Here is a 14,214-nt window from a genome sequence, read left to right as displayed (position 1 = left end):
GGTTATGAGCACTACAACATTCCTATGGTGTACATGCAAACCCTAAAGCTTTGGATCTAGTTTGTCTAATGAACATGCAATAATCATCCAAAGCTATAAACCCTTGATCTAGCATGTGATAATCAAATAACATATGAATTAGGGTTTAGATCTTACCTTGATTGTTATGTAGCAATAACAATCTTAATTCCTTCTTGTAATTGGATTTTGAAAGCTTAGTGTCACAAGTGTCACACCTCTAATGGAGTCACAAACACCATAAGCAATAAGGATGAAGAAGGAGGAGAGAGAGGACACAAAAAACGTCTAGAAACCCTAAGGAATCAGTTAGCCACGTTTTTGGTGCCCTAGGGGTCCTTAAATATGTGAGGCTATTAGGGTTTTGAACTAGTAAACCCTAATCTGACTGCTTAGGCCCTAAGCAGCCCATGGACTCCTCCTTTAGAGGCCTTGGACGAATTCTAATGGGTTTCCCCATAGATTTCGTCCACTCTATCCTCTATGGAGTCCATTAGCCCAATATCCAACTATCACACAATTGACAATTCTAGTCCCCTTTATTTAATTAAGGTCTTTTAGCCACAAAATTAATTCTGATTAATTCTTGACTATTATTAATTAAATAATATGATTTCTATCTTAATATATTATTCATATAATATATTAATAAATCATAATTAATCTCGTTCTCCATAAATCATCCTATCAAGTTGCTTTGGTGAAGGTAACCCAAAAGGACCATGCTCGCAATCGGTTCAAGTACATGCCAAAATAGTTATGGGCTTAGACACTAATCCAACAATAACTGCCCATGTTTAACCGTAGTGTCAAACTTGCCCTAAATACTTTTATGTAGTTCCTACTATGTTATAGCTTCTTGTACGTATGTATACTTGTATACTTCTTGTGAAAATACTTGTATTTTTAAAGTATACTTTTAGTTTCAGAGTACTTCGGCCCCTTTAGTGTTTATAGTTGTATACCATGTAAGGTTCATTATACTTAGTTCACTATAAACAATAGCTCTTATACCAATTTGTCACACCCCCAAACCGGAACGGCGGAAACATTCGGGGATGGATGACGTCATATGTAGTATCACAACAATTGCATCATAATAATCAAGTAAACACAACCATTACATTGAATATATATTAAAAAGGTATTTACATCTATTTGATTCATGTTTTTATACATCAAAAGCATAACCAAAAGTAAAAGACATGACTCTATACACTCCGTCTTCTCAAAACTGCGGGAGGTACCTGTCTACTGATTTCCTGAGAATGCAAGCAGTTTTGAAAGAGTATCAGCATTAAGCTGGTGAGTTCATAAGCATGTTTTTGTAATGAAAATCTTGTCATTGAATCTGTAAAATGTTTGTATGCTTCCCAAGAAAATCCAATATTTTCTAACATATATGTTTATTACTGTGTTCTGTAGTAGTGTATAATGTATTAGTTTGTACGTCTGGTTACCACCAACTGTATTGTATAACATTGTTTTGAATGAAAACCCTTTGTATGAAAACCCTGACTATCACCAGTAATGTATAAGATGTTCTGTTTGAAAACCCTGGTTACCACCAGTATGTATAGTAGTTTCATTACTTAAAATAAAACTATGAGTTGAAATCCCTGGAATCCTCCAGTTGTATTATGAACTAATTTTATTAGTAAAATAAAACTAAAGAAGAATGAAATCTCGTAAACAATAAGGTTAGTTTATACTATTGTGAGTCGTATAACCATGCTTGATATGACCTAGTGACCTTTACGAAGTTCTTCAAGTGTCGGATAAATGACATTTGTCACCCCAGACATGCCTGCCTAACTGTAGCTAGCAGTTCAGGTGTGGGATTGTCAGTCCTGAATAGATCTATTCACAAATCTCACGCTCTCCCTCCAGGAGACTCTGGTTATACTATGATAGGATTTAACATGTACCCTGAAAGGTACAATTGAAGTGTTGTCTCACAATCCTGTATTAACTAGTTTACGTGTAGTTCTGTATTGATCTACTGTATTTAAACCCATGTGTATACTGTATAAGGTAATAATTATACTTAAATAATTATTAAATGTTGTACTCTTGTAGTAATGTATTTCATAAACTGAATCAGTCATAGTTTATATGTTTTGCTATGCAAATCTCTGAATTCGTAAAACTGTGTATTGAAAACCCAAAATATACCTATTATAGTTTGCATGTATGATGTGTACTTTGTTTACGTATTGATCTGAAAACTAGGCAATTTCGACTGTAGATTGACATAGTCGCTTATGCTCAGCACGTTCCAAAAGGGATAAAATATCTAAATATTTTATAAACATGTGGAAACTGTAAGATTGTATTAATTGCATCAGTTTTAAATGTGTTGAAATCCTTTTGTATAAATGCTCAAAATCATTTGTGTTTGGCTTGTACTCTCCCCCTGAAAACATTTAAAATCATAAAAGCATAGGGGTATGAACTCACTATTAGTCGTGTGAATAGTCGGACAGCGAAAACTAGGAGTGAAGACCCTCAAGTTGATGTACGCGGCACTCAATGGGATCCTAATACAATTAATACATATATGTATTTATTAGCGAAACCATTATTTATAGTGTTGGAAAAACACTTGCTTTCAGCTTAGGAATGTTACCGAGACTCGATTGAATCGGAAAAGTGGGTTTGCAGCCAAGATTCACGGTGTGAAGGAGTTTGCGGCCGTGAAGGGTTTCCGGCCGTGAACTATTCTCGGCCGTGAACAGCCCCTTGAAGGGTTTACGGACGTAAACAGTGCTCTTGAAGAATCTATGAAGGTTTGAAGGTTGTACGGCCGTAAAATCAAGAACAATGATGTTGGATTCGATGAAAAACGCGCTTTAGATGCTCCAAAACAACCCCCAGAGGTGATTCTTGATGATTTTCGGAAGAAATGAGGGTGTTTTGGTGTTTACGGTCGAGAGGTAGAGAGAGAGAAAATGAGGGAGTTTTCGGCTAAGAAAGTTTAAATGAAGGTGGGGGTCCATATATATAGGCTGGGGGGTATGGTCGGTGGTGGGGGCCACCTGGCACTAGCCGTAAACAGGTTTACGGCCGTGAACACCTCTCAGACCGAAAACTATTGATTCTTCAAAGGAAACTCGGGTTTTTCGCATGTTTTTGGTTCCGACTCTTATATAGAATTCAATTATATAACTAAATGATTTTCCAAACCAAAGAAATTTGATGGAACTCATTAAAATTCAAATTTTATTAACGAAATTCGGGTTAACATTAACGGAAAAGATTCGGGTTGTCACACTAGACTTAGGTAAGTTTTTTCATTATACTATGTCTGATATTATATGTAAAATACATGGTAGGGTGTTTGTGTTCTATTAGTATACGATATAAAAGAGTAGTATTTTATTAGAATGTTTAGAAGTCCGTATGATGTGATCTTATGCCTTCATTTGCATGATGGTTGAGAGCCGATGGTTTTTATGATGACTGAAAGTCTATATTTTGTTGGACGGTTGAGAGTCTGCAATTGTATGTTGGCTGAGAGCCTAAAGTTGGTATGCACGATAAGATCTTAAGTTTACTGTTGTATTCATTTTATGTATAGTGGAATATGTGGTATATTGGGAAACTCACTCAACGTTATTATTACGTTTTGAAGTTAAATGTTTTCATGTTGTTTAAGTGTGAAAGGGAAAGGACGACGTGACTCTAGACTCACATCGATGTTATGATATTGTTTTTAGACTTCCAGTGAATTTTATATTTAACATTATTAGGGTTGTAAACGGAACGAATGAACACGCACGATGATTGTTTATGTTCGTTCGTTTAAGTTAGTCGAACAAACGAATGGACACGAATTAATAAACGATCAAGTTTTCTTGTTAGTGTTCGTTCATTTAACAAATTACATTGTTCATGTTCGTTCATTGATGTTCATGAACATGCTAAACGAACATAAACGAACGGAGATAAACAAAAAAAATTGAACATAAATGAACATACACAAACATATAAGAAAGTAATGTAATCAAACTTAATTGAACATATATGAACATAAACCGAACTTAGAATGAACGAACACTCACATACATAATTGAACGAACAATACCATTGTTTATGTCTGTTCATTTTAACAACACGAACGAGAATGTGTTCATGTTCGCTCGTTTGTTCATTTTAACAACACGAACGAGAATGTGTTCATGTTCGCTCGTTTATTAAATAAACGAATTTTCCGCCGAACGGTTCAGAGACTCGACTAGACATTATGATTTATAATTTTGAAACAAATGGTTAATATTATGATGTTTATCCAGAGGATAGCTTGAATATTTAATCTTATTCTAAAAATAAAAACTTTATTTGAAATTTTGATTCTTTTTTGAGAATAAAAAATACTGATTGTATTTAAAAATTATGAAAAGAAACCCTTTACCTTCAATGGTTCCTTTTTGAAAAAAAATAGTGAACTGTAAAAGTAGTCGCAGAAAAGGAATATTCCTTTTGTTTGTTTTATTTTTGTTTATTTCACCACGGCAAGAGAATCCAATTTTTTGAGTCAGTGTGGTATATAAGGGAGTTTCTTAAGACACAATGAATTAATGTGTGTTAAGCTAAGCTAGAGACGACAAGAGAAGAATTGCAACAACCTCGAAGCTAGTTCAAACTAGTGGGAGGTTGTCTGCATAAACTTTGCAGACTTCAAAAAATTTATTCAATTTTATTTTTTTTATATAAAAATCAGGATTAATTCCAACAACAATTGATATGGCAAGAGGTAAGGTGCAGATGAGGAGGATCGAGAACCCAGTTCATAGGCAGGTGACCTTCTGCAAGCGCCGTTCTGGGCTTCTCAAGAAGGCAAAAGAGCTTTCTGTTTTATGTGATGCTGAAATCGGTCTCATCATTTTCTCGGCCCATGGCAAGCTCTATGAGCTTGCCACCAACGGGTATGCACACACTATATATATATATATATACTAATTTCTTTCATTTTCGTAACTACAAAAAGCTGTAGAACATATAAATGCATACCGGTCATCGATAGATGTAAAGTTGTGTGATGTTAAGTAACACTGCTAGCTACATCAGTAAGAACGTTAAAAGAAGAAGTTAATTATGATGGCATAATAAATGACTTCCATCATTTCTATAAAAGAAATATTCTAACAAGATCATGTCAGTGGAAAATAAAGAAATGAAGCACTAACTAAACGATTTATAAAAAGTTAAGATAATGGACGTAAATTATGGACATAACACTTTCACTATAGATTAATTATTGCTATAGTTTACACACTTTGGGCTTTTATAACTTATATATAATTACTTACTGATGTGGGTTCTACACGTGTACATAACTCGTTTTATTTTTTTTAAGGTCCCTCGACCTATAAACGCCTTACAATATGAATATATGTGTAAAGGTATAACTAATGACTTGATTCCGGAATAGTAGATGATATAAGAAAATCATATTACAACTATATATTTTGCGATTCTAAACAATTTTATTTTTATGTCTATATCTGTAAACCAATAAAACCATCTAGAATATTAAATTAAAATAAATTGTTTTTATGGTTCTTTCATTTGTTATAAAAATTACTTATTAGTATACAAAAATTAATTATACTCAACTAAGATATATTTTATAACTCAAGATATACTTTCTTTAGGTTTTTACTTATTAGTATACAAAAATTTGTTTTAGTTAACTAAGATTAATTTCTTCGGTTGCTCACTTATTTTGTTTTTTAGTTTATCAACCATATATGACTTCTACGTTCACCATATGTTAATTTCCAATTCAATTATTCTATAAATTCTCGTTTAAAGAAAAGGACCAATATTGCCGATTTCGACTCCCTTTAAATAGTCTGTGTTCATATGTCGTATAGTCAATTCAAGTGTACACCCTTGTGCTTATCATATTTTGTGTATTTGTGATTAAAGAAGCATGCAGGGACTTTTAGAAAAGTATATGAAATCTACCCGTTGCTCTGTGGAGAAACAAGCTGATGAAAATCATGTTCAGGTCTCTCTCTTTCTCTCTCTCTCTCTCTCTCTCTCTCTCTCTCTATATATATATATATATATATATATATATATATATATATATATATATATATATATATATATATATATATATATATATATATATATATATATATATATATATATATATAGCTAATTACACGTTGTATATTTCGATTGGCTTAAAAGTTTTACTTGATTGGATTAAGGTTAAGAAGTAAAAGAGTTTATTTTTCACAAAATAGGTCGTTTAGGCACAAAATAAATATCGTTTACTTTGTACTTTATCTTGAGTATACCTTTTTATAGACATAAAGAAAGTAGGTAAAGTTAACTCCACGGAGTTTGTTTAATTCTTTTCTATTCGTATCATTTCAATCACATGCATAATTTCCCAAAATTGTTAAAATTATTATTGACAAAATTTAAATGAACGTATATAATTAAGCTTATATAGAAAGAATTGGTGTGCCAAGAAATTCCATTAAAACAAAGTGGACGAAAAAAATAAAGGAGACGTAAAATTAATTAATGAGCCAAAAAGAAAGAGAAAAACTATGCAACCTCAATCTACAATGACAGAAATCGTATATCAAATATTTATACATATTTTACATATTTTTTATTTCATGTTAATTATGACAACATATGACAAAAACTATCAATCATGTTTTATTTTATTTTTGTTACAATATTATGGTATCTGACAGCTTTGCTAAATGATATGACAGTATATTATATAGTTCATCGCTAAACTAATTACCAATATATATCACATTCTGTTACATTTTTTTAATTGATGTTATCAATTTTTGAATTCAGGAGTCGAAAATGGAGGTCAAAATGCTAAAAAATGAGATTGACGTACTTCAGAAAGGCCTCAGGTATCATCATGATGCCATATTTAACATTCATGCTTCACCATCGTTAATGTCATCTACTTTCATTGTTTTAATACAATTAAGGGTGTAGTATATTATGTGATAGACTTAATTATATAATATATAAAAAGTTAACTATTATTATTATTATTTTAATTTTTAATTTCTTGTTTCGGTAGGTATATGTTTGAAGGTGGTGCTGGAAAAATGAGTTTGGATGAACTTCGAATACTTGAGAACAACCTTGAAGTCTGGATGTATCACATACGCTCAGCAAAGGTAAGGTTTGATGTGTTTATTTGTTGAATTATTTTATTTTGAAAACTACGTGGTATTAAAGAAGAGCTCCTAACTAGAGAAAACAAGAATTACATTTTTTGGAGGGCTTTACTAGGGGACCTCAACAAATGTAACAATTTAATATTTATCTTTTTTACATTTAGAGCTAATCCACATAAGACTAATCCACATAAGAGACCGAAATCTAACATCATTAAAGAACATAGAGATTACCTTAAATACCAAATTATTAAAATAAATAAATAAAAAGACTAATTTTTAGACATTTTACATTGGTAAGCCACACGAATGGGACGATATCCATAACAAAATAGAACAACAAGGCTTTATAGTTAGAAAAAGAACTTGGAATTGGAGTGACATAATCCTACAAATATAATCATTTTCGAAATTTTGTCTAAATGTAATAGGAAATATTTTGCTCACTTTTATCTAAGAAAACTTCACAACTTTACAATCACTTCGATCGAGCCATACATTCTATTTGTGCATGTTTTGAATCTTACAATATCTAAGATTCAAGAATCTAAATCTTTTTACAAAAAAAAATAATAATAATAATAATAAAAATAATAAATCACTCAAGTACAATCTTGATATATATATATATATATATATATATATATATATATATATATATATATATATATATATATATATATAAAACAATCGAGAAAGCATGTAAAGTAGTCAGGAAATACTAAATGGAGTATGTATGAACAATATATATATATATATATATATATATATATATATATATATATATATATATATATATATATAAACAATCGAGAAAGCATGTAAAGTAGTCCGGAAATACTAAATGGAGTATGTATGAACATGTAATTCAATCAGGTGTGCCTACCTCAGGTAACTAATTTACCTGACTATTTCTAAAATTTAATTTCGTTTAAACATTTTTCTAAACAGATGGACATCATGGCTCAAGAAATCCAATTGTTGAAAAATAAGGTACGAACTTTTACGAACGTGTGTATGTCTTATATTTGTTTTCGTAATCATATTCCATTCACAAACAAGCGCACACTATTTCTCAGTGGATTTTTTGCATATATATATATATATATATATATATATATATATATATATATATATATATATATATATATATATATATATATATAAAAGGTGGTGCTAAAAAAACTCCATAGAAGGTCTTTATTACTTGGCCTCCGATTGTCAAATTAGGCCAAATGTCTAATCAAAATATAAACCAATCTATTATGACCTCCCATTAATCTCTCAAATAAACCCCTATATTGACATTTATGAATTAAAAATCACGTAGAGCAAATAATAATAACATCATGACCAAGGAGCATATATATATATCGTCTCTCATATCCTATTTTCAAAAAAGAGCATTATATTCATCATGAATGACATGTTTCCATTATGGGTTAGCTACAACGCAACCTTTTATCCTATAAAGTAGGAAAACTAAATGGACGAGTGGGTTTAAAAGTAATACATTTATTATGATTTTCTTCCTATCATCTGCACACAAATCATTTATTCTACATAAGAAATGATATAACAATATTCGTTGCTATGATAGTACAGCAATGCTCATTTATGTTGTTTTCTTTTAGTAAAGATCATGGTTTATTCATTAAACTAAGGAATGATTGGACATGTGTTTGATCAAAAGTATGATACCATGCACAAGTAGCTTCTTACATACATACACACATATGTTGGAGGAATTAGGGTTTATGTTGGAGATCTGAATACCCCTTGGATCGTGTGAACTTTCTGAACTGATATTTCTATCATATGTCTGGGTTGCAAGAAATCCAGCCTACGATAATCCAAGAGGACACTTACGAATCTAGACACATAAACTGTAAGCCAAATTGATAGAAGGATTCTATGTTCGTTTGAAGAAAAAGAGAGCTAATCATTTTTTGTGTGTATCTTCTTAAAGAGAGGAGTCGTTTATATATAATAAATGAGATTAGGGTTTGCCTCTTAGGGTTGATTGTCATGGGTTGCTTTGGAAGCAAGTCAGGGAAATCCGGATTTTAATGAGGATTTAGGGTTTCGAAAACTAACGAATTTCGTTAGTTTTACCATAATCACCCTCAAGAATTTGAATTTCCCTCTATGTTCCCATACGTGCAACTGGAGCATAAGTATCAAAATAGTCAACATTGGGTTTTTCTCTAAAACCTTGAATGACTAACCAAGCTTTGAATTTGTCAATTGTCCCATTAACATTCATATTTTTTTTTGAAAATCCATATGCAACCAAGTGGTTTAGAACCTGGAGGCAAATCAGACAACACCCATGTGTTATCGCGAGACTCCATGGCCTCTTGATATGTCTTAGGATCATCTTCAATACTATAGAAATAAGAGTATTCAAGACTACATGGCCTCTTGAAGCGAGACCCCAGCCAGCGGCTCTGCGCCTTGGACCCCGCTAGCGGCGTTGCCCCTAGACCCCGCCAAAGGGGCGCTGCCACTTTGGAAACCCCCGAATTCAGGGGCACTTCCCCTGGACCTCCGACTTGTCCTTGATCCGGCTTCTAATTGGATCTTATACATGCGTGCAATCTGCACATACCCGTACATATATTAGAGTACAAATTATGAAGCCCCTTAGCTCACATATTAGTTCCAATTATATAAAGTGACATGGTGACACTAAAATCACCAACAATCATCCCTCATTTTAGTGTAACCTTTGAACAAACATAACCTTATAAAAAAAACCAAACTAGTACATAAGGAAAATATCAAAATGATTGAATTTCCACTTAGTATCATACACTTGCAAATACTTAAGAATCAGGGTGTTTGAAGAATTGAACCCATCAACCCATTTGAATACTAGAAAGTAAAATACATACCAATTTATTGAGATTCTAGCAAAATACAACTTGACACTGTTATAAAGCCGCGTGTCCCAATCCTCTCATGATCATATCAAGGTCAAGTCCACAACCTCTTGAAATGCGGCTACACTTCACAATCATGTAGGTAACTCCTTTACATGTATCTGCACATACATTTATCAAAGGCATTATTAAGCAGTTTAACTTCAACCTGGCTAACTTGTAGTACCGAACACAAACCTGGGATGAATATTTCATGTGTTCCAGCCTATAAGTATGAGCTTTCCACATTGAATTCAACTCCTAACATTATATTAGGAGGGAATTGGGTGTCTCATCATTACAGAATTAAATGGACTTTCATCCCATCACTATTACAGACTTGTGCACTAAGTCTCTTGTCAGACCATTAGTCAAGTGATCTGCCATACTTTGTTGCGATTTCACAAACTCAATAGAAATCACACCATTCATGATTAGTTCTCTAATCATACTATATCTAACACCTAAGTGTTTAGACTTGCCATTATAAACCTGGTTGTATGCCTTAGCCAAAGCGGCTGAACTATCATAAAGGATAGAAATAGGTGCTATCAGTTTAGACCACAAAGGAATCTCATAGACTAAATTCCTTAGCCACTCTGCTTCTTTACCAGCAGTTGCTAACGCACCAAACTCAGATTCCATTGTTGAGTTTGTAATGCAAGATTGCTTCTTGGAAGCCCAAGAAATAGCACCTCCCCCACGCAAGAATACCCAACCAGAAGTTGAGGAATTGTCCTCCATGTTGGTTATCAAACTTGCATCCGAATGCCCTTCTAAAACTGAAGGACTCCCCAAGTAACTCAATACCATAATCCATGGTTCCTTTGAGATACTTAAACACTCTATTCACTTCTTGCCAGTGTTGAGCACTAGGATTACTAGTGTACCTGCTCAACTTACCCACAACAAAAGCAATATCAGGTTTGGTACTTGTCATGACATACATCAAACTACCAATAGCCTTAGAGTATTCCAATTGTGAAATGGGAACGCCATTATTTGTCATTAATTTCACACTTTGATCCATAGGAGTACTCACATGAGAACAATTGGCAAAAATTAAACCGCTTTAGAATTTTCTCAGTATAATGACTTTGAGTCGTTACCAAACCTTTGTTCATCCTTTTTAATTCTTATTCCAAGAATTACATCAGCCTCTCCTAAATCTTTCATGGAAAACTTAAATGATAACAATTTCTTTGTTGCATCTACTTGATTTTGGTCGGTACCAAAAATCAACATGTCATCTACATATAAGCTAATGATCACTCCAGCTCTAGTAACATCATCAAATCTACTTTAAACACATTTGTCACATTGGCTTGTCTTGAAACCAGAAGAAAAAATAACCTCATCAACCTTTTGATGCCTTTGTTTAGGAACTTGTTTCAGCGCATACAAAGATTTGACAAGTTTACAAACCATATGCTCTTTACCGGGCATAATGAAACCTTCTGGTTGTTTCATGTAAACTTCCTCGTCAAGATCACCATTTAAAAAGGCTGTTTTCACATCCATTTGGTGAATAACCACATTGTGGATACTTTCCAAGGCAATCAACAATCTAATAGTAGAAATACGTGCAATTGGAGAATACGTATCAAAATAGTCAATGCCGGGTTTTTGTCTAAAACCTTGAATGACTAACCGGGATTTGAATTTGTCAATAGTCCCATTAACATTCATCTTATTTTTGAAAATCCAATTGCAACCAAGTCGTTTAGAACTTGGAGGCAAATCAGACAACACCCATGTGTTGTTCTCAAGGATTGATGACATTTCATCATCAGTTACTTCCTTCCAAAAGGCACTATCGCGAGACTCCATGGCCTCTTGATATGTATTAGGATCATCTTTAATACTATAGAAATAAGAGTATTCCAGACTATATGGCCTCTTGAAGCGGGAGCCTATCCAGGGGCTCTGGCCCTTGGACCCTAGCAGGGACGTTGCCCCTAGACCCCGCCAAAGGGGCGCTGCCCCTTTGGAAACCCCAAATACAGGGGCGCTACCCCCGGACCCCCAACTTGTCATCGAACCGGCTTCTAATTCGATCTTATACATGTGTGCACTCCACACATACCCGTACATATGAAGCCCCTTAGTTCACATGTTAGTTCCAGTTATATAAAATGACATGGTGACACTAAGATTACCAACAACACATACACACACACACACACACACATATATATATATATATATATATATATATATATATATATATATATATATATATATATATATATATATATAAAGTTTTCCATGCAAAAATACAATCTTGCTGATAAACTATGTGTGATTTAATTAATAAAGACTGTAAAACTAAGCGAAATGTCTCATCAAAATCTAAACCGATCTATTATGACCTTCTATTGTGTCTCTCAAATAAACCCATATAGTGACATTTATGAGAAAAAAAATCATAGAGAACAAATAATATTCACATCATGGGCACTTAGCATCATCTCTCATGTCTTATTTTCAAAAAAGAAACATTATATTCATCATGCATGGTATGTTTCTATTATGGGTTAGACAAAGCAACATTTTATGGTAGTGTGTATAGGAGTAGGAAAAGTAAATTAACTATTGGACATAAGAGTAATACATTTCTTGTGATTCTCTTCATATCTTCTACAAATGTGTCTACAAAATCAATGCTTACATTTAATTTATTTTCTATGAATATGTTATAGCATTCTTCGTTGGTATGATAATATACTTCAATCAAGAGGAACTTTAGTTTCTACTAACACACAAATTAAATTAAAAAAATATGTTTTAAGAGAGAAGAATACGAATTAAACTCTAACCTCCATGCTAAAATATGAAGAAATGGGAAATATATGATGAATTTTATTATTTATAGTTTAAGAATTCAAAATTTGGTCTTATAAATGGAACACATATATCTCTACATATTAAAATTTTATAATTATACTTTTCTAGATGATTTGAAGAATGTTTCTTTGGGGTCCTAATACGTGAACTAAATCTGATCTTTTTTGGTATCTGGAGAAAAACACTCATAATGCTTATCAACTTTAAGTATAACATGCTACTTTTTATGCAAAACTTAGGGACCATGACAACATAATGATTATTGACGGTCTTCATGGACATATATCTGAATCTCAATTCATTTACTGTACTACAGGAAGGAATACTAAAAGCAGCAAATAAGTGCCTCCAAGAGCAGGTATTAAATTGTTAAAATGGGTTTATAGTTTTATAGTAATGACTACTAGAAGAGATACAACTTTATATAAATATATTGAAACTTTTTTTATTTAATTTGTTGCATTTTATTTTTGAAAGTTTTAATTTCATAAATAGGTAATAAACTATATTGTATCACAAAATGACATACATTTAAAATGTTATAAAAAAAATTAGGCAACTCAAATTATGTTTTCACAAATACCAAGATTTGAATTGTATTTTGTAAACAAATCAAATAGTTTGTTACCTATTTATGGCATTTTTAGAATAATTATGTTTAAGAAAAACAAATAGCTCATTACTTATTCTTGACATCAATCCTTGTTAAAATGTGTTATTAACATACTACAGATGGAGATGCAATATGGTGCTGTAAACACTGACCAGACAATGGCTAACATACCGTATTCACTAACAATTCAAAATGAGATATATCAGTACTAATAAAAGACAATAAACTAGAAGCTTTAACAAAGGTTTGCTTGTAAAATTTACAGACTAGCCATGCAACAACTTATAATGGTTGCTTAATAAATGAATTATCGAGTTATGGTATGTAAAACTCTGTTGAATTTTTAGCTTTGATATTTCTTCATTCGATATGTATGATATGGTATGTATAACTTTCTTGACTATTTATATTTGAATCAATTTTGTTATAGGTTGTTAGAATTTCGAATTGGTAATTTAGCAATACTTTTTTTTGTTTGTTGGAGTATTTAGGAAACAAATAACAAAATAAATTGTTATCTTTATACTATAATATTTTTTTTCAATGATTCAGTGTATGAACATCTTCAAATTGCATTTCAGAAACCTTGAAGTATAGATAAGAGTCTAATATATTCCATTGTAATTTCCTTTTGGTT

The 14,214-nt window shown here is 32.2% G+C and overlaps 1 protein-coding gene across 1 annotated transcript; it reads left to right on the top strand.

Annotated features, from left to right (window-relative positions):
* The first annotated feature begins 4,598 nt into the window (after positions 1-4,598).
* On the top strand, positions 4,599-14,004 carry AGL12 (AGAMOUS-like 12). The gene is made up of 7 exons (XM_079087597.1): positions 4,599-4,946; positions 5,953-6,034; positions 6,856-6,917; positions 7,094-7,193; positions 8,145-8,186; positions 13,281-13,322; positions 13,697-14,004. Exons 1-7 carry the CDS (start codon positions 4,765-4,767, stop codon positions 13,787-13,789), a joined length of 603 nt encoding a protein of 200 aa, XP_078943723.1. The 5' UTR covers positions 4,599-4,764; the 3' UTR covers positions 13,790-14,004.
* Positions 14,005-14,214: the final 210 nt, after the last annotated feature.

The sequence above is a fragment of the Lactuca virosa genome, chromosome 4 (genome assembly GCF_052849685.1).
Source record: "Lactuca virosa cultivar CGN04683 chromosome 4, Lactuca_virosa_CGN04683_v6, whole genome shotgun sequence".
In the NCBI taxonomy this organism is placed as follows: domain Eukaryota; kingdom Viridiplantae; phylum Streptophyta; class Magnoliopsida; order Asterales; family Asteraceae; genus Lactuca; species Lactuca virosa.
The sequence above is the reverse complement of the archived record's forward strand: the minus strand, read 5'-3'. Positions and strand labels throughout refer to the sequence as shown.

Coding starts and splice junctions, on each gene's coding strand:
- AGL12 (XM_079087597.1), top strand. CDS start 4,765: ATGGCAAGAGGTAAGGTGCAGATGAGGAGGATCGAGAACCCAGTTCAT. Junction 4,947..5,952: donor TATGAGCTTGCCACCAACGG/GTATGCACACAC, acceptor TTGTGATTAAAG/AAGCATGCAGGGACTTTTAG. Junction 6,918..7,093: donor GTACTTCAGAAAGGCCTCAG/GTATCATCATGA, acceptor TTGTTTCGGTAG/GTATATGTTTGAAGGTGGTG.